Source organism: Sciurus carolinensis, chromosome 11, assembly GCF_902686445.1.
Source record: "Sciurus carolinensis chromosome 11, mSciCar1.2, whole genome shotgun sequence".
Taxonomy (NCBI): domain Eukaryota; kingdom Metazoa; phylum Chordata; class Mammalia; order Rodentia; family Sciuridae; genus Sciurus; species Sciurus carolinensis.
In genome coordinates, this window is record NC_062223.1 from 94,647,878 (window position 1) to 94,674,802 (window position 26,925).

Sequence of the window (26,925 nt, forward strand, 5' to 3'; positions counted from 1 at the left end):
AGCAAAGGAGAAACACAGGGGATTCCTGCCCCAGGGACTGTGATTCTGCCCATCAGCAGGAACAGTGGGCTTTTAAAAAGGCGATTCAAAGGCTTCATTCCGCATGTTTTCTGTTGGAGTTGTAATTCACTTGTTAATTTGGGAGATAGTCATTTCTGAGATCTTCTGGTACCATTTGGATTATTTCATTCCTATGGTGGGTGTGTACTCATGAACAAATAAATCTGCCTAGGATGGGGAAGAAAGGTAATCCTGCTTCCCCTGAGATGGGAGTGGGAGAGATTAGGGAGGAGCAAGGAGAGAGTAAGAGAAAGAAACATCCATTTTAAAAATAAATTGCAGTGGCAGAGAAGTAAGTGCTATATTCAAAGCATAAAGTGGACCACTGTTATATTTTCGCAGTGTCAATTTCTACATTTTATTTCTGTGGGAAAATGGGCGACAACATCTCCCAGCTGCTTACTGCTAAAAGTGGGCAAAATTGGGGGGAAATAACCCTAAGTCCTTGTTTTCTGTCAGGTGGGGTGTGGACAGTTAAGGACATTCAACATCAGAGCAGTCCAGAGGTCCACATTGGCAGATGGCAGGTTACTGGACAAGGTATATATAGGGCAGGGTTCATGCTAAGACAACAATAAACAAGACAGCAAGGCATTACTTTCAGCCAACTGATTTTTGACAAAGGAGCGTACAATGGAGAAAGGGCAGTCGTCAATAAATGGTGCTTGGGAAACTGGATATCCACTTGCAGAGGAACAAAACCTGGACCCTTATCTCACCAGTTACAAATATCAATTTAAAATTATTTAAATAATTAAATATAAGACCAAAACATTGAAACTACTATAAGAAAACACAGGAAAAATACTTCAGGACATTGGTCTGGGCAATGATGATTTATTTATTATTTATTCATTTATTCATTCAATTATTATTTGACACCGAATACACAATTAACAAAAACAAAAATTAACAAATGAGACTGTATCAAACTAAATAAGTTTCTTTACCAAAAAAGGAAATAATCAAGAGTCAAGAGACAACTGATAGGAGAAAATATTTGTAAAGTATATATTTGTCAACAGTTTAATATCCAGAATATATAAGAAATTCAAAACTTAATAGCAAAAACCCCCATAAAACCCAAATAACCCAGTTTTTAAATAAGCAAAAAACCTCTTTTTATTCCAAATGTAACTCTTTTCCATTCTATAGCACCTTCTCAACATACTTGCCGAGACTACCACCATTGATATAATCAGTTTTCTATTTTAATCCCTCTTATTTTCCAAATTTTATATCCTGATATCCTGATCCGTCACCCTGCAGGTCTCAGGTACTACCTCTCTCCTGGCTTAATGCATTAAAAGATTAATGCAGAAGAATCTGGCCTGAACCTAGGCTCCTCTTGTGAATTTCTCCTAAGAATCAACTCAATAATAAGGACTAACGTTGATGTGTCTTAAGTAGACTTGGTCCACCCAGTCTCCAAAGCTGGAAGACTCAGAAGATATTCTTTTTTCTTTAGATCTTCAACTTTTCTAAAACTGAAAAAATAATACATACTTTACAGGGATGTTGTAAAGATCCATGAGAGGAAATATAGGAAAATACTTAGAGAGTTTTAGCATTTGACTAATGGAAGTAATGAATATATAAATAAAGAACAACATTAATGTGCAGCTATGTGAAGGAGGTTAAATCAAGTCTTTTAATTTTTATTATAAAGTTTCAATAGACATAGCAGATTTTAATGATAATGAGACAACTGAACTGCTAGAAATTGTCTCTGAAAAACTAAAGAACAGAAGACACACTAGAAGGTTGAAAAACTGAAGTTCAAAAGGCAATATTAAGTTTGATGAAAAGCTGAGTTTGATGTAAAACTGTTTGACTAAATCTTAGGTCACACACTGGAAGGAATAGTAGAGGCTGCTAGTACTGAGTATAGATGTCCCCACTCCCCACACACACTAGACCAGCCCCAGTTAATAGGATTAATATGCTGGCACCTCAAGGAAACAGTTGTATTTGAATTTTTTATTTTTATTTTTATTTACCATAAATACATTTATACTCACTAACTGAAAGGATCACCCTAGTTAAACCAACACTTTGAAAGTTGCGTGTAAAATATTTATGATAAAGAGATAATTGAACACAGCAATGAAAAATAGCAGCAGTAGTAGGGAGATTTGCTCATTGAACTGAGTTTCATTCTTGCAGTTAATCCCTATCCATAGTGATGATAGAATTTTTGTCTGCTTTTTCATAGAACCAAGTACAGGTGACATTTTTCATGACACACTCTACCACTAATCCCCCATCTTTCAATTTTCTTGTGATTGTTCTTTCCTTCCCATCCCACTCCTGATGCTGAACCAACATACTGCCTACAACAACTGCAGACCATCTGAGTTTTCATGCCATCAGCTGTAGTTTCTTCAGACTTCTTTCCCATGGTACAAGAACACTATGTTGTTTCAAGGTGTTTTCAGTTTCTGTGTTGAACTTCTGGTCTTCAAGAGTGATGGTACAATATGGTTTAGCCATTGCACCCATTTTTCTCATAGTGAGTTCCACTTTATTCCCTTATGTAGCTGTCAGAGCCTTTGCTGTCCACCAGGTGCCATCTTCCTTCCAGCTGCTGAATGGTGGCCATGGTGGGTGCTGGTGGGTGTACACAGTCAGTGGAATAGATGGAATGTGGGCAGTTTGCTGTTGTATTTGAGTTTTCCATCATATTTTACAGGGCTTTACATGATATTTTTGTGGGAAAGAGAAAAAGTTGCAAAGTTATTAAATGGATTAGTATCTGATTATAATAAAATAAGTAATCACTGGAGGCTTGATAGAATACCATAAGACTCTGTCCTTCATTTTATCCTTTATGGCATTTTATCAATAACTTATATATACACACTTAGTACATGAAATGTATTTTATATATATATAGTATATATTTTACATATCCATATTTTGTTAATATGTAAGTTCTATAAATATCTCTGTATAAAACAGATAATGCTTCTTAGATCTGCAGCTGACACAAAACTGGGTGGTTTAATAAAGACATTCTCTGATGAAACAGAATTCCAAATATAAGCTCAGATGTTACCTTGTTTAAGACTCCTGAGATAGCCCAATTTCTGTTCTGGGTCTGTGTTCAGGACTCCTCCTTTCTAAGACACCTGAATGTATTCATCAGTCTTTTCTTCTGCCTTCCTTGGAGGTCCCTTTCTATGTGTAGGCAGCAATTGGTCTTGTGTCCATTTTCCCAGTACCTAATACACTGGTTAGTGAACCAGTGACCCATGTTGAAAGCCTGAAACTGTGAGGCTGAAATTTAATAGGGATGACTATAAAGCCCTGCCCTTGGATTCCCCCTTAAGAAACTAAACAAGCACAAGATAGTGAATAAGTGACTTATTCATAGCATGCATGAAAAAAGAAATAAAGATTTTAGACAAGAATAAACTCATCTTGGACTGGGGTTGTGGCTCAGTGGTAGAACACTTGCCTGGCACGTGTGAGGCACTAGGTTAGATCCTCAGCACCACATAAAACTAAATAAATAAAGGTATTATGTCCATCTACAACTAAAAAATATATTTAAAAAATAATAAAAGCACCTTGTAATAGTAATATATCACTTTTTCTTTTCTCCTCCAAAATTCAAAACTATTGTGGCCTCTTATCTAGTTGAATCAAAGTATATGATACCTAAAACAATGAATGTAAATCTCTCAGCTGATAAGACCATATCTATGGTGTTATGTTAAAGTCTTGAATGGTACATTTCAAGTAGGATATCAAAAAATAAGAACTTGTTCAAAGCCGAGACACCAGGATTTTGGTGAAGAATCTGAAATATTACAGTAGTCATTCATTGTTTTCATTAATTTAAAAAATATATATTATGTATCTAGTATTTTCTAGGCAAGTGGGTAAAGAGTATAGAGCAGTAGAGAAAAACCTCTATTGTCAATCAAAAGAAACAAAGGTATTTTGGGATAAGCAATGATAACCCAAATGAGAACAAGCAAAGGCTATTTATTTAGAGCTTGCTATACCACCAAGGGAATCATCCACCATCACTTGGCATTTGGCAGATACTCAAAGGAAGGCAGGGAAATGAGAAAGCTTTACAGCAGAAAAAAGAGGGTGGGGGAGGCTTCAGGTCTGCTGTGACTAGAGACTAGTGGCATGGAGAAGCTAGGGACAGAATAACTAGAAGCAGAGCATTCTATGTGACTAGTTTGGGGATTCTGTGTGGCCTTCTCCAGTTGGTTGTGAGTTGGAAGTGGGAGCAAAAATTCGGGAAGCTGAACAAGCTTGGTCAGTAACCCAAGTTCTGACCATTCTGTGAGGATAGCTGTAGACTAGTTGTTGCAGATCATTCTATCATGTGGTCTGGCCATCATTTATTTGTATATTCAATCTCTAATATTTTACATTGAGAAGAGAAGACAGGGTATACTGAAAACTGTTTTTAGCACATGACTGTATTCAAGTATCTTAACCTTTAACATTCTGTGTTGAAACGTTTTGAATGGTCTCAATGGATCAAATTAGGACCCATGAATGGAAAAGTTGTTCAATATAAAAGAATTTTTCTAACATTGTCATTTGGAAGCAATCTCAGACAGGGACTACTAGTTAAGGGAAGAATTCAGACATAGACTGGGTGAGCTCTTTGCAGTGATATTGCAAAATAAATCATAAACTTCAGCAGACATTGAATCACTTGATACTTTTGTTAGTGATGTAGAATCTTGGACTCTGTCCTAGAGCTGATGAATCTGATTCATGGTATATGACAGATAATTTTCTCAAGAAATATTTGTGGAAGGAATGCACACACTGTACAGATAATTGGATTAGATGATTTGTAAGAGTCCTTCCATCTGAGAGTCTAATATTCTAACTTTTCATACCACAGTCATAACCAGGAAGTAAACCATTCATTCATTTATTTAATAATACTAATTGAGTAGATTACATTATGTCCACACTCTAGGCCTGTATTTTTATTCCATTAGCATGAGGCATTCCTGTATTCCAAGGAGACAGCAATGAAAAAACAGCTCATTTATTCATTTTTCAAAGATTTATTGAGTATCTACTATGTGCCAAGGCTCTAGTGAGACAGAGAGGAACAAGGTTGATAAAGTCCCCTTTTTTCAGAGCTTAAACTAGTAGAAGAAATAGACAAAATGTATGTGTAGGAAAGGGTCACACCTGATACGAAAAAAAAAAAAAAAGTTGTGAGAACACCAGGTCAGTTCTGTTCTTTTTCTCTACATCATAATTTTAATTCAAATAAATCAACATATTTATAGAGGAATTAGTATACTGTATTTCCTCAGATTTGGTTTAGGTTTTAAGTAAAAGTTGAAAAGGCTTTAGGACCTTATTCCAGGACTACTATGAGACTTCAAAATGGTACTTTGTACTTACAACCTCTCTGATATCAAAATCAGTAAACACATTGTTGAATAAAACAGGGTGAATCTGGGTATTTTAGGAAATTATTTTGGAAATTCTGAATTCATTAGGTTCCAATACCTGTTTCTAACCCTACTGCAATGGAATGAATTTCTGCTATATTTTTCAAGCATGTTCTTGTTCATAACACCACGTCTTCTGCTGTGTGATATACATGAATGCATGGAAGTTGGGAAATAGCTGCCTAGGATCTAGCTCTTTGAACAATAAGCTGTGTGACCTTGGGCCTCTGTGGGTCTTTTTTTTTTTTTTTCCTCTTCCCCCAAAATGCTACACAATCCTAAATTAGTCCTAAATTTTTGATTTAACTAAATGGAGGAAATATTATTTTGCACTTGCCTCTCCTCTTGCCCTTCTCTCTGCTGCAACAATGTATTTAGAAACCTGATCAACACCATTGGAATGAATGTTGAAATAATTCACTTTCTTAATCTGGATATTTTTGTGACCCTTGACTAAAATTGAGGTCTCAATATCCACCTGTTTATCCAGTCTAAGTGACTGAACTCTCTGGAAAGCTTCAGTTTCCTTGAAAAAGTACCCAGTACTTAGAAGACCTAGCAATCTGTCTTCTTACAAGATTTTAGTGTCTATAATCCTCACTGTTACCAAGGCTCTTGTTTCAACCTCGATAGACCTTTCTAGACCCAAGATAATGCCACTTATATCACTTGTAGTGTTCCCATTGTCTAAAGATTTCTGCTACACTGTCCACACCTGTCTGACAAATTTCTTCCAGACATCATGCCCCAGTTCCCTCTCTTTGAGGAGCAGCATGATAGCATAGTTAGTACTTGTGAATCTGGTCCTTTCTAGCTCAGGTTTCCTCTTGTATTCCTAGAAAGCATGATTGATGTCTCAGTTTGCCTCTAAAATCTTCCCAAGGTATGGTAGACAGAGGTACATATATATACTTACATGTGAGACAGAGGTACATATATATACTTACATGTAACAATTCTTAAGGATTTTTCATAATTAGTCCACTTTAAAAAATGTTATTTTAAAAAATTAAGTGTATATATACTGCTAGCTCCAAAATTAACTTTCAATTTTAATTTAAAAAATTAATCTGTAGTTTTTGGGCTTCTTCCTATTTAAATAATTGAATAATTTGAAGAAATGATCAAACTAGGTTAAGTAATTAGTACTTTTTTTTACCCCCACAATTCAGTCTTTTAAAATGTACTTTACTTTTCTACAACTGCCAGAGCTTCTCCTTGTGAGGCTGAGCTTCAGGAATTAATGGAACAAATAGACATCATGGTAAGCAACAAGAAACTGGATTGGGAAAGAAAGATGAGGGCTTTGGAGACACGATTAGATCTTCGGGATCAAGAATTGGCAAATGCACAAACTTGTTTGGATCAGAAAGGTCAAGAGGTACTTAATGCATGTATTAATCATGATTCATCAGACTCTTACAAATAGCATTTATTCTATCATAACATTTTTCATTATAGATACTTTTACTCAGGCATCTGCTATAGCATTTATTACTTAAAATTCTGCCAACAAATAGTATACTTGATATACACTATGAAATAAGCATAGAGAATAAATCCATAGATATTCACTGATGAAGATGGACATATAGTGTCAATGCATTCTATAAAAGTAAACATTTACTGAATATGTGAAATAAACATTGTTTCAAACAAAGATGTAAATGCTTGCTGCTATAGAAACAAAGAATTGTCTATCAAAACTGTCTTTCTTCCAGGCAGAGATCAAGAGCATTTGCCTCTTCTAATCTGTGAGAAAAATATTTCCTGAAAATTAGGTATAGGAATTGATTTTGGTAGGACAAAGAAGAATAGGGTATGGTGTACACCTAAGACACCCACCCTGGAGGAGCTCCCTCAGACCCTGCTGGGCTACTCATTGCCAAGCCGCTTGTCACAGAATGTGAGAAAACTCTCAGGCCTGAGAAGTTCAGGAAAACCATATGCCTTACCTGACACTGACTTGTGTGTGTCTAGATTTGGTGTGAGGGTTGGTGGATGAAGCATAAGTGTTTAATAATCATGTATTAAAACTTTATCAGTTAACTTATTCATTAGCTATTTTTCTACTTTTATTGGCTTTTCAGTGGATCTTGTTATTTGCTTAGTTAACTATGTTTTTGTTTGGCTTGGTTACCTTAGTTTTGGGGATATAGTTTCCCTTCACCTTAGAGGAAGTTATCAGGCCTGGCATATGCAAGGCATTATTCTCTTACTTCTTTACCTGTAAGGACACAGATATATAAAGAAGTGCCTTGTAAGCAAACAAATTTAATAAGTCAGATCCTTAACAACGGTCCTTAGCCATTTTCTTTTTAATATGTTAGTTCTTATAAAAATGTAACAGCTGTTAATAGTACCATTAAAGCAGAGCTCACATTTCAGGTAATAGAGGAGAAAAAAATGAATTATGCTAGTAGAGGTTTTGCCTGAGTATTGATGATACAGTTTCCCAAAAAGATAATGCAAAGTAAATAAGTTCTAAATCTTAATTTAAAATGTGATGGTGATAAGGATCTTTTGTTAAATATCCATACTGCACTATCATAATGTATACCTAGTGGAATAGTGCTGGCAATGTTTGGTTTTTGTGAATTTAATTATTAATAGATACTGTAAGAACTGCAGTACAAATATTTATTCTTGGTTTGATGCAGCAGTTTTATTTAAATTCTGCTTCTCTTTTGTATATTTTCTGATTTTGTCAGGCAAAATTTAGAAAAAGCAAAATTAAAATTTATTTTTAATGCAGGTGGGATTACTTCGACAGAAGTTGGACAGTCTGGAAAAATGTAATTTAGCAATGACTCAGAATTATGAAGGACAACTACAAACCCTAAAAGCTCAAGTAAGAAAATTTTTTCCAATTTAGTGTTATACATTTTGATATGTTTTTTCCACATTTTATTGGTATAATTGTATACAATGATGGGATTTGTTGTTATTTATTCATGTATGCATTTAATATAATAATATAATTTGGCAATATCACTCTGATATGTTTTTCGTATAAAACTGTTAATTTTATTAAAGTTGATTGTTTTTAATATAAGCAAAAGTTCTTATATTTTAATTACATGTTTGCCCCTGTCATTGTTTTATATGTACTGATTTTGTCACTTTTACTAAATTACCAGTTTTTATACCTTCTGTACCCCTTTAACTGTTAGCACAGTGGTAAACAAATAGCTTTCTAGGTCTTCAGAGGCTTGTTGATTAATTAAATTAGAATTATTAGCAAAACCAAAATTATCTTTCATGGTTCTTACTACCTAATAGGGATGTCTTAAATTCTATGGAAATTTGCAAAGTGGAAACTTACTATTATGAAATAGATCATTGAAAGAATAAAATTGGTCTTCATTACTTTATTATTGGTAAGGCTGTTTCATAAGTGATAATGCTTCTTCATATGTCATGAGAGGGATACCAAATTCTTTCTTAAAGCTTCCCATTGTACTAGCAAGTAAGTCTTCTCTTCCTTACCATAGGTAGCACATAGGGCAGAAGTCCTCTGGGCATCTCATACCCAGCAGATGCTAGGTCCTTTCTCAAACTAGGAAATGAATCAATAGGAAATATGGTTTGATTGTGAAATTTCACTTTATAACTAACTTTTCTTAGAGTGCAAAGATTTCATATGTGATAATCTAGTCAATGGAGCCCAAAGTAGTAAATACTTCTCCTTAAGTACCTTTTTCAGGGAGGGGATTTGACAATTAAAACTGGAATATGAAACAATTTGGTGCCATTTAACTGGTATGCTCTTACAAGACTATCCTAAACTACCTAGACATTTTGCCTATAACTTAAGTAACAGCTCCGTAACTGGTGTTTGGATTATGAAATTACACATAGTTTTTCCTAGCTGAAACCCTAAGCATTTAAACCTTAAGTAAATCAACTGTGTTTTTTTTGTATAAACATAACAACATAAACATTAAAACACTGTAATTATTCTGTGTATATAAATAATTTGAGAATTCTGTTTCTGGAAAGATAGCCTACATGTACTTTTCCCTATCTTCCTGAATACAGTTAAAAATCTTGGGCATTAGTTTAAAAAACAATAAGACTCTGAGAAGTAGGGAGAAGAGATAGATTGGTTGGAAACCCTGGGACCCAAAGAATGACACAGCAATGAATTCCCTAGGATTTGTTTTTGCCTTACATACCGGCAGACTAGGTAACAGAGAAGCTAGCAACCTAGACACACCAGTGGGTGCAAACAAACAAGCCCCTATCAGAACCCTGTTGTCTCTAGTCAGTAGGCCAGGAAGGAGACAGCATAACAAGATCAAACACTCATATATTTATTGCTCTACTCCAGCCAAATACCACAGGTAAAACAGCCCCACCCCCACCAACAAATGCTAAGTGGAAATCCTAGACTTCCACCCTCTCCAGGCTTTAACAAAGTAGTCTAAGCCCCTTGCTTGGGAGGTGTCAGAGCAGAGTGAGAGAGAAGCCAGGATTTTCATAACCAGCAGTTGTTAACAAGGCCTTCCTGAACCAATCACGACGGTGGAAACCACACGGAGCCAAGTTTTTACACCCATTTCATGGTAATATGGTATCCCTCCCCCTCATTCTCATGATATCACAAGAAGCCTTGTGAGCAGTCACCACTTAGTGCTAACAAGCCCATCCCCCCCCCCCACCACTACAGTATCACTGCACTGATGGCCATATGAGAAGCAGTAACAAGGCACTCATGATCCTCCAGTCAGAGTGTTATCAGTGAAAGACTAGAGGGAGCCCTAAACTCCCACTCCCACTCAGCAGGAATAAGGAGCATCTCCCCCTGGGTACCAGTGGAAGCTAACTTAAGACCTGGACTTCCAATACCACCTGGCAATAACAAGGTGGTCCCCCATTACCCTTGCAGTAACACTGTCGGACCAGAACTGCTAAAACACAATATTTAAATAAAATTCAGAGTCCTATAGCACAATACTCAAAATTTCCAAGTTTCAATAGAAAATGCCTCATGATAGCAAAAAAGATCTCAACTTGAATGTCAAAAGACAATCAACAGATGCCCATGTCAAGATCACACAGATGTTAGAATTATCTGACAAGGATTTTAAAGCAGCTATTAAAAATGCTTCAATGAGCAATTGCAAACAAGCTTGAAATGAATAAAAAATTAGAAAGTTGTAGCAAATAAATTGAAATCTAAAGAACGAATTAGAAATTTTACAAATGAAAAATAAACTAAAAATGTCAGTGGAGGGGTTCAGAATGGTGAAGACAAAGGGAATGATCAGTAGGTAGTACAATAGAAATTACCCCATCTGAACAACAGAAAGACTGAAAGAAAATAAACCCTTAGAGGATATGCAATATTATAACAAAAGATTGAAAATTCATGTCATCAGAATTTCAGAAGGAGAGAAAAAAGAGATTGAGGGAGGAAAAGTATTTTTAAGAAAATAATACTTGGAAAATTCCAAAATTCAACAAAAACATTCAAGAAGTTGAGTAAACATCAAACAGGATAAACCCAAAGAAATCTGTGGCAAGACATATGATAGTCGAAGTTCTGAAAACCATAAGAGAAACAAACAAACAACATAAATTTGGAAGCAACAAGAGAAATGACACCTTAAAACAAATTCATATAATAGATTTCTCATCAGAAACCATGGAGGCCAGAAGCAAGTTGGGACAACTTATTTCAAATGCTGAAAGAACAGAAATATAAAAACAGAATTGTATGCTCAGTGAAAATATCCTTCAGTAATGAAGGGGAGATCAAGACATTGTCAAATGAAGGAAGACTCAGAGCATTTGTCATCAGTAGACCTATCCTAAAAGAATAACTTAAGGGTTTTCTCTTTCCAGAAGAAAAATAATAAAGAATTATGAAGACATCAGGAAGGGAAAACACTGGAAGAAGAAAAACATGGGTAAATGGCAATATATTTTTTCTTCTCTTGAATTTTCTCTTGTTGGATAATAAAAAGTCATAGCAATGTTTAAGACATTTCTTGAAACGGAGAAAACACTTAAGACAATTATATTGTAAATGGGGCAGAGTAAAGGAACATAATGTTTTATTATTTCTCTATCAGTTATATTATTTTATTATCTGTTGCTATAACAAAACAGCTGAGGCTGGGAATTTTATAAGTGAGTTATGTAGTTCAGTTTTAGAAACTGAAAATCCAGGATCAAGCAACCCCATTGCCCCTCTTTTGACCTCTGGTATGGACTTCCTTGGATGTATCAAAACATGATGGATGGCATGCCTGAGACTGATCATATGGCAGAATAGAAAGCCAGAGAGATTCAGAAGCTAGACATGCTCTTTTTATAATAATTCTTTCTATTAGGAACTAAGCAGGGTTCCCCAACAACCTAATCACTTTCTGCTAGGCATCATCTCTTAAAGGTTCCATCACCTGTCAACATCATCATGCCAGGGACCAGTTTTCAGCACATGAACCTTTGGGGGACACACACAGACCATATCCACCCCATAGTACTAGTCAACAATAAAAAGATAAATGATAAAATTTTAAAGTAGACAAAGATTTGAATAAACATTGCTCCAAAGACTACAGACAAATGACCAGTAAGCACATGAACAAGTGTTCAACATCATTAGACATTAAGGAAATGTCAATCAAAAAACTCCCCTAAAAGACTGCTATAGCTAATAAACAAATTTGGCAAAGTAGCAGATTACAAAATTAACATGCAAAAATCATTAACTTCCTACATGCCAAAAATAAAAATGCTAAGAAAGAAATCAGGAAAACAATTGCATTCACAATAGCATGAAAAAAAAATACCAAGGAATAAATCTAACCAAGGAGGTGAAAGAGCTCTACAATGAAAACTACAGAACACTAAGAAAGAAATTAAAGAAGACCTTAGAAAATGGAAAGATCTCCCATGTTCTTGGATAGGCAGAATTAATATTGTCAAAATGGTCATACTACCAAAAGTGTTATACAGATTCAATGGAATTCTTATAAAGGATCCGATAACATTCTTCATAGAAATAGAGAAAGCAGTCATGAAATTCATTTGGAAAAATAAGAGACCCAAAATAGCCAAAGCAATCCTAGCAGTCCAAAACAAGAAAAGTGAAGCAGGAGGCATCACAATACCAGACCTTAAACTATACTACAGAGCAATAGTAACAAAAAGCAACATGGTATTGGCATAAAAACATAATGAAGACCAATGGAACAGAATAGAAGCTATAGAGACACACCCACATAAATACAGTTCCCTCATACTAGACAAAGGCACCATAAACATACATTGGAGAGAAAATAGCCTCTTCAACAAATGGTGCTGAGAAAACTGGAAATCCATATGTAGTAGAATGAAACTGAACCCATATTCTCACCATGTGCAAAAGTTAACTCAAAGTGCATCAAGGACATAGGTATTAGACCAGTGACCCTGCACCTACTAGAAGAAAAAGTAGACCAACTCTCCACCATGTCAGCTTAGGAACCAACTTCCTCAATGAGACTCATAAAACACAGGAAATAAAATCAAGAATCAATAAATGGCATGGTATCAAACTAAACTTCTTCACAGCAAAGGAAACAATAATGTGAATATAGAGCTGAAAGACTGGGAGAAAATCTTTACCACGGGTACCTCAGATAGAACATTAATCTTTAGGATATATAAAGAACTCCAAAACCTTAATGCCAAAAAAAAAAAAAACCTCAATCAATAAATGAGCTAAAGAACTGAACAGACACTTCACCAAAAAAGAAATATGAATGGTCAACAAATATGTAAAAAAAGTTCAACATCTCTAGCAATTAGAGAAATGCAAATTAAAACTACGCAGATTCCATCTCACTCCAATAACAGAATGGCAGTTATCAAGAATACAAGCAACAATAGATGTTGGTGAGAATGTGGGGAAAAAGGTTCATTCATACATTGCCGTGGTGGGACTGCAAATCCATGCAATCACTATGGAAAGCAGTACAGAGATTCCTCAGAAACCTTGGAATGGAACCACCTTTTGACCTAGTTTTCCCACTCCTCAGCATATACCCAGAAGTCTTAAAATCAGTATATATAGTAATGCAGTCACATTAATGCTTATAGGAGCTCAATTCACAGTAGCCAAGCTATAGAACCAACCTAGGTGCCCCTCAACAGATGAAGGGATAAAGAAAATGTGGTGCATATATACACCATGGAATATTACTCAGGCATAAAGAAGAATGAAATTATGGCATTTACTGGTAAATGGATGGAACTGGAGACTATCATGCTAAGTGAAATAAGGCAATCCCAAAAAACCAAAGGTCAAATATTCTCTCTGATATATGGATGCCAACTCACAACAAGGGAGGGTAGGAAGGGGAAGATTAGAAGTTCATTTGATTAGACAAAATGGAATGAAAGGAAGGAAGGAGGGAGGGGAATTGAAAAAAGAGCATAATTAATTGGATATAACTTTCCTATCCTTATATATGAATACACGATCAATGTAACTCTAAATCAGGTATAACCACAAGATTGGGATCCTAATTTGAATAAGTTAAACTACATGTATGTATTAAAAGTCAAAATACACTCTGCTGTCATATATACCTAAAAATACAAACAAAGAACACCCACAATAAGGTACCCCTTCACATGACTAGGAATAATAATAATAATAATAATAACAATGTCAATAATAAAAACAGACAATAACAAGTATTGGTGAAGATATGGAAAATAGGAACCCTATACATTATGAGTGAGAATGGAAAATGGTGCAACCACTTTGGAAAACTGGCTATTCCTCAAAAAGTTAAGCTTAGAGTTATATAGGATGCAATAGTTTCACTCCTAAGTATACACCCAAGAGAAATGAAAACATATATCCACACAAAAACTTATATACAAATGTTCATAGCAGCATTGTTCATAATATTCAAAAGTAAAACTAACTCAAATGTCCATCAGTTGATGAAGGGTAAACAAAATGGGTTATAGCTATGTAACAGGATATTATTCAAGTGAATTTTGTTGTAGTTGAAATATATCTCAGTAGAATTTTGTGAGAAAAAAAGCAGAAATGGTTACTTCAATATCAGATAATATAGACATAGTTGTTCACATTTTTATTTATACCAACCCCAAAATGGAAAATATAAAAAGTCTCAATATGTGAATGGTTAAACAAACTGTGAAATTCATATCATGGAATACTACTCAGCAATGAAAAGGAAAGATCTATTGAAATATACATGGAGATCAAGGATATTAACTGAGTGAAAAAGTCTAATCTCAATAGGTCATATGCTGTATGATTTTATTTTATAATAAACTCAAAGTGACAAAATTATAGAGATAGAGAACAAATTAGTGGTTGGCAGGGTAGGAGATGAGGGAGAGAAGTGAGCCTCTAAAGTGTACCATGAAGGAGATCATTGCAGTGATTAAAGAGTTTTTGTTTTCCTTTTTTTTTTTTTTTTTTTTTTTTTTGGTTCTGGGGTTGAATCCAGGATTTCAGAAAAGCTAAGCACATGTGCAATCCACTGAGCTGCACCCTTAAATCATAGTCCTGAATCTTGTTGGTACTTGTGGTCTCTGAAATCTACACGTGTGATAAAATGGCATGAAATTATACATATATATTGGACCAATTTCAACTTCCTGAGATTGATGTTTTATTATAGTTCAAGAAGATGTAAATATTGGGATAAACTAGGTGAAAGAATTTTCAAACCCAAAACCTCTCTCTAATAACTTTGCAACTTCCTGTGAACCTGTAATTATTTCAACTCAAAAAGTATAAACAAAAAAAAATTTTTTTAAATAGAAATTTCCTCACAGATGTTGATAAACTGTGCTGCTTATAGGAAGTCTTATCTTTAATGTTAGGTTTTCATAAATGAAAGATACACTGTTTATTTTATAGATTGAGTTATTGAAATAAAATTGTCAACACAAGATGGCACTAAATAAAAGTAAGAAAGAAGTTAGTTTTTCAAAATTGTGGGCTTTGCTACATATAGTTAAAACAAATCTGAAGAAAACATTTATCAAATGAATCATTGTTTAACTGTGCAGTTAATGAAGTCCCAAATTTACATGAAAGCTGAATCATGTTCAGCTTCAATAATTGAGTTTTAATAACTGGTTCTATCTCCACTAATTGGAACATTTAAGCTTTACTGCACTTTCAAATCATGACTTAAATTTTTGAAGAGGTACACAAGAAAAGAAATGTTGTGAAATCAAGCTAGAAATAACTGTTAATAGTAAAATGTTCATATTCTCTATAATTTACAGTTTTCCAAACTAACAAATAGCTTTGAAAAACTGAGATTACATCAGATGAAACAAAACAAAGTTCACCGAAAAGAACTACCTCACAAAGAAGAAATGCCCTTTGAACTGAGCAATGTAAACCAAAAATTAGAGGTAAGATATGTTTTCTTTGTTTTCCTGTGTGTGTTAAAGATGGATTCCCACTGTGGCTGTGTGTGGTACACACAGTGGCATAGACAGCTGTGGTAACGGATCAGCCTCTCATGGAGGAGATTTCTTTAGTGCACCTTCCCCTCAAGCACTTAGTGAATTAAAACATCACTTTGATTTATACATCATTTATACAGATCAGCATTTTGGGAGAGCCAAAAAAGGAAAAAAGTTCAAAGGAACTGCAGCTGTTGAGTGAAATTGAAGGACACCCCTGGGGTCAGTTAAAGCGAATATCTAATAAATCTTTTAGTGGCCATTTAACTATTAGGTACTTAAATCCCACTGAAACCTCAAAACAGTTTCAGAGCAGGGCTTGAAGTTTCAGGGTTTTTTCTTTAAAGGTAAAGCCCCACTCCAATTAAGTCACTCTGTGTCACCCAGGACTTCTAGAATATCAGTCTCCCAAATGGCTCACGATGTCACCGATGCACTTGTTCTCATTCTTTCATCTTTCCAACCTTAAAAACACAAACCAGCGCTTTGCATCTCTATGTTCCTGAAGTGTTCCCGCTACCAGTCATGTAACAGCACATAGCTTCTGCTACATATTTCTGCTATAAGACCTTAGCGCGTTCCTGGTGCTGCTCAGTTATTTTGAATGGACTCAAGCTGACCCTTACATTATTCCATTCAGTTTCTTTCATTCTTCTCAAGTCCTAAACCCAAGCATCCACACCCTCAGCCAATGATCTCATTTTCCAATTCATTGATTGATAATGATCCTGTACCTCCCAATCACCAAGGTTAGGTAACTTTTTCGAATCTCTTGTCTTTGCCTTTCTCTGTATTTTTCACAATTTAACCCACACATGCCCCCTCTTGCCTTTCTTCCTATCTTGCTGTCATTGCCCTGTTTCACAAGCCATCATCTTACCCTTAAGTTAACAATCCTTCTGCTCCAAAATATCTTTCCCCCCACGTTTGTATTGGTGCATTATAATTGTACATGTTGATGGGATTTGTTGTCATGTATTTGTACATGCACACAATATACAATATAATAATTTATTTTGGCCAATATCACCCCCCCAGCACTTTCCCCTTCCTTCTCCACCTCTGACCCCTTGGTCCCTTTCCTCTAATCATCTCCCTTTGATTTTCTTGAGATCTGCCCCCATCATTCTTTTCCTTTTCCTCTCTTACTTCTGCTTATAAGAGAAAACATACAACCCTTGACTTCTGAGTTTGACTTATTTTGCTTAACATAATAATCTCTAGTTCAATTCATTTTCCTGAAAATGACATAAATTCATTTTATGGCTGAATAAAACTCCATTGTGTATATATACAATAATTTCTTTATCCATTCATCTGTTGATGGGTACCTAGACTGGTTCCATAGTTTGGCTAGTGTGAATTGTGCTGCTATAAATGTGGGTATGTATGAATCACTGTTGTATGATGACTTTGATTCTTTAGGTTAAATACTGAAGAGTGGTATAGCTGGGTCATATGGTAGTTCAATGCTTAGCCTTTCCAAGAATCTCCATAGTGATTTCCATAGTGGTTGTACTAGTTTATAATCTCACCAACAGTGTAAAAGTGTCCCTTTTTCTCCATATCATCTTCAGCATTTATTATATGTTTTATTGATGACTGAAATTTTGACTGATGTGACAGTTTTGATTTGCATCTCACTAATTGCTGATAATGTTGAATGTTTTTTCATATATTTGTTGGCAATTTGTAATTTTTCTTTTGAAAAGTGTCTAATTTGTGTGTCCTTTTATTAATTGAGTTACTTTATTTTTGGTGTGAAGTTTTTTGAGTTCTTTATATACTCTAAAGATTAATTCTCTGTCCGAAGAGTAACTAGAAAAGATTTTCTCCCTTTCTGTAGGTTCTCTCTTCATATTCTTTGTTGTTTCCTTTGCTGTGAATAAGCATTTGAATTTGATGCCATCCCATTTATTAACTCTTGGCATTATTTCCTGAGCTTTAAGGGTCCTACTTAGAAAATGTTGCCTGTGCCTACATGCTAGAGTGTTGATTCTACACTTTCTTCTAGGAATTGTATAGTTTCTGGTCTAACCCCTAGGTCTTTAATCCATTTTGAGTTCATTTTTGTGTGGGGTGAGAGATGAGGGTCTAGTTTTATTTTTCTACATATGGATAACCATTTTCCCAGCCCCATTTGCTAAAAAGGCTGTCTTTTTTCCAATGTATGTTTCTGACATCTTCGTCAAGAATCAGATGACTGAAGATGTGTGGGTTTGTCTCTGTGTCATCTGTTCTGTAGTATTAGTCTATGTGTCTGTTTTTATGCCAGTACCATGCAGTTTTTGTTTCTATAACTCTGTAGCATAGCCTTATTATTATTATTATTATTATTATTATTTTGGCTCAGAATTGTTTTGGCTATTTCTTGGTCTTTTATTCTTCCAGATGAATTTTAGGACTGTGTTTTCTAGTTCTCTGAAGAATGTCATTGGTATTTTGATGGAAATTGTATTGAACCTGTATATTGCTTTTGGTAGTCTGGCCATTTTTAACAACGTTAATTCTGCCTATCTATGAACATGGGAGGTCTTTCCATCTTCTGAGGTCTTCTTCAATTTCATTTTTAAATGTTTTATAGTTTTCATTATAGAGGTCTTTCACCTCCTTGGTTAGTTTGTTTTTGTTTTTTGTTTTGGGTTTTTTGTTTGTTTGTTTGTTTTTAATGCTAGTATGAATGGAATTGTCTTCCAGATTTCTTTCTCAGCAACTTCATTGTTGATATGTAGGAAGCTAAAGATTTTTGTATGCTGATTTTGTAACCTGCTACTTTATCAAATTTGTTTATTAGCTCTAGCAGTATTTTGGTGGAGTTTTTTGATCTTCTAGGTATAAGATCACATCATCTGCAAATAGTAATAATTTGACTTATTCCTTTCCTATTTGTATTCATTTTCTTCTCTTGCTTAATTGCTCTGTCTAGAATTTCTAGCACTATAGTAAGTAGGAGTGGTGAGAGTAAACATCCTTGTCTTATCCTAGATTTTAAAGGAAATGCTTTCAGTTTTCCCCCCATTTACTACGAGATTTGCTTTGGGTTTTTCATATGGAGCCTTTATGATGTTGAGGTAGGCTCCTTCTACCCCTAATTTCTTCAGTGTTCTTATCATGAATGGGTGCTGAATTTTGTAAAAGGCAAATGACTAAGTGATTTTTGTCCTAAATTCTATTTATGTGATGAATTTCATTTATTAGTTTGCATTTATTATACCATTCTTGCATCTCTGGAATAAAACCAACTTGGTCATGGTATATAATCTTCTTAGTATGTTGTTGCTAATATTTTATCAAGTTCTTTTGCATCTAAGTTCATCAGGGATATTGGTCTGTACTTTTTTTCCTTGATGTGTCCTTATCTGGTTTGGTATGAGTGTGATTCTGGCTTCACAGAATGAGTTTGGAAGTGTTCCATCCTTTTCTACTTCATAGAATAATTTGAGGAGTATTGGCATCAGTTCTTCTTTAAAGGTTTGGTAGAACTCAGCTGAGAATTCATCTGGTCCTGGGCTTTTCTGTGTTGGAAGACTTTTTATTGCTACTTCTATATCATTATTAGTTATTGGTCTATTTCACTTTCTATGTCTTCTTGATTCAGATCATATTTGTCTAGAAATGCATACATGTCTTTAGGTTTTCCAATTTATTGAAGTATAAATTTTCAAAATATTTCCTAGTGATCCACTGGATTTCTGTGATATCTGTGGTGATTTCTCATTTTTCATCTCTAATTTTACTGATTTGGGTTTTCTCTCTTTTTCTTTTGGTTAGTTTGGCTAAATGCTTATCAATCTTGTTTATCTTTTCATTAAAAAACTGTTTCATCAACTCTTTATATTTTTTTATTCTCAATTTCATTTATTTTAGCTATGATCTTAATAATTTCCTTCCTTCTGTGGGGTTTGGAATTGGTTTGTTTCTCTTGTCAAGAGTCTTGAGATGCATCATTATATTAATTATTTGGAATCTTTCTGATTTTCTTATGTAGGCACTCATACTATAAACCTTCCTCGTAGAACTGCCTTCATAGTGTCCCAGAGGTTCTTGTAGGTTGTATCACTGTTCTCATTTGAGTCAAAGAATTGTTAAATTTCTCCCTTGATTTCCTCTATCACCCATTCATCTTTCAAAACTGTATTATTTACAAATAACAGTAAATGTTGGTAAGAATGTGGGGAAAAAGGTACACTCATATATTGCTGGTGGGAATGCAATTTGGTACAACCACTATGGAAAGCAGTGTAGAGATTCCTCAGAAAACTTGAAGTGGAACCATCCTTTGACCCAGTTATCTCACTCCTTGGTTTATCCCCAAAGGACTTGAAATCAGCATACTGTAGTGACACAGCCATATCTATGTTTATAGCAGTTCAATTCATAATAGCCAAGCTATGGAACCAACCTAGGTGCCCTTCAACAGATAAAGAAAATGTGGTATATATACACAATGGAACATTACTCAGCCATAAAGAAGAATGAAGTTATAGCATTTGCTGGTAAATGGATGGAAATGAGGACTATCATGCTAAGTGAAATAAGACAATTCCAAAAAACCAAAAGCCAAATGTTCTCTTTGATGTGTGGATGCTAACACACAATAAGGGGCAGGGGGGTGAAAAATAGAAGTTTGTTGGATTACTCAAAAGGGAATGAAGGGGAGGAAGGAGGGATGGGAATAGGAAAGATAGTAGAATGAAGTTATGTTCATAATTTTCCTGTGTTCATTTATGAATATATGACCAGTTAAATTCCTGTCATGTATAATCCCAAGAATGAGAGCCTATTTAGAAAAAGTTATCCTTGATGCATGTATATGTCAAAATGCACTCTACTGTCATATATATCTAAAAAGAACAAATTTTTTTAAAGTGAAAAGTATACTATTCAATCTTCACATGTTTATATAGTTTCTGTAGGGTTTTGTCATGTTAATTTCTAATTTTGTACCATTATGATATGATGAGATCATATCTTTTTTTTTACTAGGAGTTGCTTTGTGACCTAAAATATGTTATATTTTGGAAGAGGCTCCATTAGTCACTGAGAAGAATGTGTAGTCAGCTGTTGCTGGATTAAATATTCTATAGACACCTCTTATATCCCATTTGATTTATAATAATTTTTTAGGTCTGAAGAATTCTTTACTGAGTGTATGTCTGAATGACTTATCTAATGGTGAAAGAGGTGTGCTAAAATCACCCACTATTATTTTACTAGGGTCTATCTGAGGCTTTGATTGGAGTAGTGTCTCTTTAATGTAATTACTTGTACCCTTCTTTGTCTCTTCCAATTAATTTTGGTTTGAAGTCTGCTTTGTCAGATATAAGAGTAACTACTCCTGCTTGTTTTCATGTTTCATTCACATTGTATATCAGTTTCCATCCATTCAGCCTATGACTGTCTTTGCCTGTAAGGTGTGTCTTTTGCAAACAACATATAGTTGAGTTTTGTTTTTTAATCCAGTCTGCCAGCCTATGTATTTTAATTGGAGAGTTCAGACCATTTACATTTGATGGTATTACAAAGAGATGTTAATTCCTGCCTTTTTGATATAATGTTTAATTTGATCCTCTTCCTCATTTTCTTAGGTGCTCTTAAAATAAGATTCATTCATTTGTGAACTATAGAGTTTGTTTTCTATTTCTTTGTGGAGTATTTTTTTAAGTTAATTCTGTAGTGTCAGTTTGTCATGAATTCTTATAGTTTCTGCTTATCTTGGAAGTTTTTCATTTCCTCTTGAATTTGAAGGATAGCTTTGCTGGAAATAGCAATCTTGGTTGACAGTTATTTTCTTTCAGGACTTGGAACACATCATTCCAAGTCCCTCTGGCTTTTAGAGTTTGTGATAAGAAATTGGAAGTGATTCTGATAGGATTACCTCTAAATGTGAGTTCACATTTTTCTCTTGAGACTTTTAAAATTCTATCCTTCTTATAGATATTAGGCATTTTAATTATAATGTGTCATGGAGAGGTTCTTCTTTAATCTTGTCTATTTAGGGTTCTCAGTGCCTTCTGTATCTTGTTTTCAAGTTTTGGAAATTTTTCTGTTATTTCCCTGAAGAAATTATCAATTCCCTTGGCCTGTATCTCACAACCCTTCTCCATTCCATGATTCTTAAATTTAGTCTCTTAATGTTATCTAAGAATTCTTGTATATTCTCACCATGGTTACTTATTTTCTTTCATATTGTCTGAATGTTCAGGTTCAGCCACTTTGTCTTACATCTCTGAGATTCTGTCTTCAACATGATGTACTTTATTAGAGAGACTTTCAACTGAATAGTTAATTTGATTTATTGTCTTTCATGTCCAAGATTTCTGTTTGGTTCTTTTTTTTTTTTTTTTTTTTATTTATTATTTTTTACGTTTACATAGGGTAATGATGTTTATTATATTTTTCCCCTCCCCCCCACCCCTCCCACCCCTCCCACCCCTCTTTTCCCTCTACACAGTCCTTCTTTCCTTCATTCTTACTGCTCTCCATAGCCTAACTCTAAACCTAACCCTAAACCTAATGCTAGCCCGTCCCACCCCCCATTATATGTCCTCATCCGCTTATCAGCGAGATCATTCGTCCTTTAGTTTTTTGAGATTGGCTTATCTCACTTAGATTGATATGCTCCAATTTCGACCATTTGCCTACAAATGCCATAATTTTATCATTCTTCATTGCGGAGTAATATTCCATTGTATAAATATGCCACAGTTTCTTTATCCATTCATCAACTGAAGGGCATCTAGGTTGGTTCCACAATCTGGCTATGGTGAATTGAGCAGCAATGAACATTGATGTGGCTGTATCTCTGTAGTATGCTGATTTTAAGTCCTTTGGGTATAGGCCAAGGAGTGGGATAGCTGGGTCAAATGGTGTTTCCATTCCAAGCTTTCTGAGGAATCTCCACACTGCTTTCCAGAGTGGTTGCACTAATTTGCAACCCCACCAGCAATGTATGAGTGTTCCTTTTTCACCACATCCTCGCCAACACCTATTGTTGCTTGTATTCTTGATAATCGCCATTCTAATTGGGGTGAGATGAAATCTTAGGGTAGTTTTGATTTGCATTTCCCTTATTACTAGGGATGTTGAACATTTTTTCATATATCTGGTGATTACTTCTACATCTTCTTCTGTGAAGTGTCTGTTCATTTCCTTAGCCCATTTGTTGATTGGATTCTTTGTATTCTTCGTGTAGAGTTTTTTGAGTTCTTTATAGATTCTGGAAATTAGCGCTCTATCTGAGGTATGGTTGGCAAAGATATTCTCCCACTCTGTAGGCTCTCTCTTCACATTTCTGATAGTTTCCTTTGCTGAGAGAAAGCTTTTTAGTTTGAATCTATCCCAGTTGTTTATTCTTGCTTTTATTTCTTGTGCTATGGGAGTCCTGTTAAGGAAATCTGATCCTGAGCCAACAAGTTGAAGATTTGGACCTACTTTTTCTTCTATAAGATGCAGGGTCTCTGGTCTGATTCTGAGGTCCTTGATCCATTTTGAGTTGAGTTTTGTGTAGGGTGAGAAATAGGGGTTTAGTTTCATTCTATTGCATATAGTTTTCCAGTTTTCCCAGCACAATTTGTTGAAGAGGCTATCTTTTCTCCATTGCATATTGTTGGAACCTTTGTCTAGTATGAGAAAATTGTATTTATTTGGGTTTGTGTCCATGTCCTCTATTCTGTACCATTGATCTACCTGTCTATTTTGGTACCAATACCATGCCGTTTTTGTTACTATTGCTTTGTAGTAGAGTTGAAGATCTGGTATTGCAATACCCCCTGCTTCGCTCTTGCTACTGAGGATTGCTTTAGCTATTCTAGGTTTTTTATTCTTCCAGATGAATTTCATAATTGCTTGCTCTATTTCTGCGAGGTACATCATTGGGATTTTAATTGGAATTGCATTGAATCTGTATAGAACTTTAGGTAGTATAGCCATTTTGACGATATTAATTCTGCCTATCCAGGAACTTGGGAGATCTTTCCATCTTCTAAGGTTTTCTTGAATTTCTTTCTTTAGTGTTCTGTAGTTCTCATTGTAGAGGTCTTTCACCTCTTTTGTGAGATTGATTCCCAAGTATTTTATTTTTTTCGATGCTATTGTGAATGGGGTAGTTTTCCTAATTTCTCTTTCTGAAGATTCATCACTTATGTATAAAAATGCATTGGATTTATGAGCATTGATCTTGTAACCTGCTACTTTACTGAATTCACTTATGAGTTCTAAAAGTTTTCTGGTGGAATTTCCAGGTTCCTCTAAATATATAATCATGTCATCAGCGAACAGGGATAGTTTGAGTTCTTCTTTTCCAATTCGTATCCCTTTAATTTCTTTGGTTTGTCTAAATGCTCTGGCTAGAGTTTCAAGGACGATGTTGAATAGAAGCGGTGAAAGAGGGCATCCCTGCCTTGTTCCAGTTTTTAGGGGGAACGCTTTCAGTTTTTCACCATTTAGAATGATATTAGCCATGGGCTTAGCGTAGATGGCCTTTATAATGTTAAGGAATGTTCCCATTACCCCAATTTTTTCTAGTGTTTTGAGCATGAAGGGATGCTGTATTTTATCAAATGCTTTTTCTGCATCTATTGAAATAATCATGTGATTCTTAACTTTAAGTCTGTTGATATGGTGAATGACATTTATTGATTTCCGAATGTTGAACCAACCTTGCATCCCTGGGATAAAACCCACTTGATCGTGGTGCACTATCTTTTTAATATATATTTGTATGCGATTTGCTAAAATTTTGTTGAGAATTTTTGCATCGATGTTCATTAAGGATATTGGTCTGAAATTTTCTTTCCTTGATGTGTCTCTGTCTGGTTTAGGTATCAGGGTGATATTGGCTTCATAGAACGAGTTTGGTAGGGTTCCCTCCTCTTCTATTTCATGGAATAGTTTGAGGAGTATTGGAATGAGCTCTTCTTTAAAGGTTTTGTAGAACTCAGCTGAGAACCCATCTGGTCCTGGACTTTTCTTTGTTGGTAGGCTTTTGATGACCTCTTCTATTTCATTGCTTGAAATTGGTTTATTTAAGTTGTGTATGTCCTCCTCGTTCAGTTTAGGTAGTTTATATGTCTCTAGAAATTTGTTGATGTCTTCAAGGTTTTCTGTTTTGTTGGAGTATAGATTTTCGAAATAGCTTCTAATTATGTTTTGTATTTCACTCGTGTCTGTTGTGATGTTTCCTTGTTCATTCCGAATTTTAGTAATTTGAGTTTTCTCCCTCTTACTCTTTGTTAGTGTGGCTAAGGGTTTATCAATTTTATTTATTTTTTCAAAGAACCAACTATTTATTTTATTAATTTTTCCGATTGTTTCTTTTGTTTCGATTTCGTTGATTTCGGCTCTGATTTTAACTATTTCCTGTCTTCTACTACTTTTGGTATTGGTCTGCTCTTCTTTTTCTAGTGCTTTGAGCTGTAGTGTTAACTCGTTTATTTGTTGATTTCTACTTCTTTTTTTGAATGCACCCCATGAAATAAATCTTCCTCTAAGTACTGCTTTCATAGTGTCCCAGAGATTTTGATATGATGTGTCTTTGTTCTCGTTTACTTCTAAGAATTTTTTTATTTCCCTCCTGATGTCTTCTGTTATCCATTCATCATATAATAGTGTATTATTTAGTCTCCAGGTATTGGAGAAGTTTCTGTTTTTTATTCTGTCATTTATTTCTAGTTTCAATCCATTATGATCTGATAGAGTACAAGGTAGTATCTCTATCTTCTTGTATTTACTAACAGTAGCTTTGTGGCATAAAATATGGTCTATTTTAGAGAAGGATCCATGTGCTGCTGAGAAGAAAGTGTATTCATTCTTTGTTGGATGGTATATTCTATATATGTCCGTTAAGTCTAAATTGCTGATTGTGTTGTTGAGATCTATAGTTTCTTTATTCAATTTTTGTTTGGACGATCTATCCAGTGGTGAGAGAGGTGTGTTAAAATCGCCTAGTATTATTGTGTTGTGGTCTATTTGATTTCTGGAATTGAGAAGGATTTGTTTGACGTACGTGGATGAGCCAATGTTCGGGGCATAGATATTTATGATTGTTATGTCTTGCTGATTTATGCTTCCCTTAAGCAGCATGTAATGTCCTTCTTTATCCCTTCTGACTAGTTTTGGTTTGAAGTCTACATTATCTGAGATGAGGATGGATACTCCAGCTTTTTTGCTGTGTCCCTGTGCATGGTATGTTTGTCCCCATCCTTTCACCTTTAGTCTATGGGTGTCTCTTTCTATGAGATGAGTCTCTTGCAGGCAGCATATTGTTGGATTTTTCTTTTTAATCCAATCTGCCAGTCTGTGTCTTTTGATTGATGAATTCAGGCCATTAACATTCAGGGTTATTATTGTGATATGATTTGTATTCCCAGTCAATTGACTCATATTTGTTTTTGACATGATTTGGTTTCTCCTTTATTTGGCTATTCCTTTAGGCTAGCGCCTCCTGTTGCTGATTTGCATCGTTGTTTTTCATCTCTTCCTCATGGAATATTTTGCTGAGAATGTTCTGTAATGCTGGCTTTCTTTTTGTAAATTCCTTTAGCTTTTGTTTATCATGGAAGGATCTTATTTCATCGTCAAATTTGAAGGTAAGTTTTGCTGGGTATAAGATTCTTGGTTGGCATCCATTTTCTTTCAGGGCTTGGTATATGTTGTTCCAGGCCCTTCTAGCTTTTAGGGTCTGGATTGAAAAATCTGCTGATATTCTTATTGGTTTCCCTCTGAATGTAATTTGATTCTTTTCTCTCGCGGCCTTTAAAATTCTGTCTTTATTTTGTATGTTAGGTATTTTCATAATAATGTGCCTTGGTGTGGGTCTGTTGTAATTTTGTATGTTTGGAGTTCTATAAGCCTCTTGGACTTGGTTTTCCATTTCGTTCTTCAGATTTGGGAAATTTTCTGTTATTATTTCATTGAATAGATTGTTCATTCCTTTGGTTTGTTTCTCTAA

At 34.9% G+C, this 26,925-nt stretch overlaps 1 protein-coding gene and 1 pseudogene across 3 annotated transcripts in view; one reads left to right on the forward strand and one right to left on the reverse strand.

The window, feature by feature from the left end:
• Positions 1-26,925, forward strand: part of Deup1 (deuterosome assembly protein 1) — a 96,458-nt gene that overhangs the window by 11,863 nt on the left and 57,670 nt on the right. For all 3 annotated transcript variants that reach the window (XM_047517066.1, XM_047517068.1, XM_047517067.1), the window contains exons 3-5: positions 6,720-6,891; positions 8,266-8,361; positions 15,789-15,920. In XM_047517066.1, coding sequence (XP_047373022.1) covers positions 6,720-6,891; positions 8,266-8,361; positions 15,789-15,920 — 400 coding nt within the window. The remainder of the gene's footprint in view (positions 1-6,719; positions 6,892-8,265; positions 8,362-15,788; positions 15,921-26,925) is intronic.
• Positions 2,227-3,230, reverse strand: LOC124958378 (fatty acid-binding protein 5-like; annotated as a pseudogene).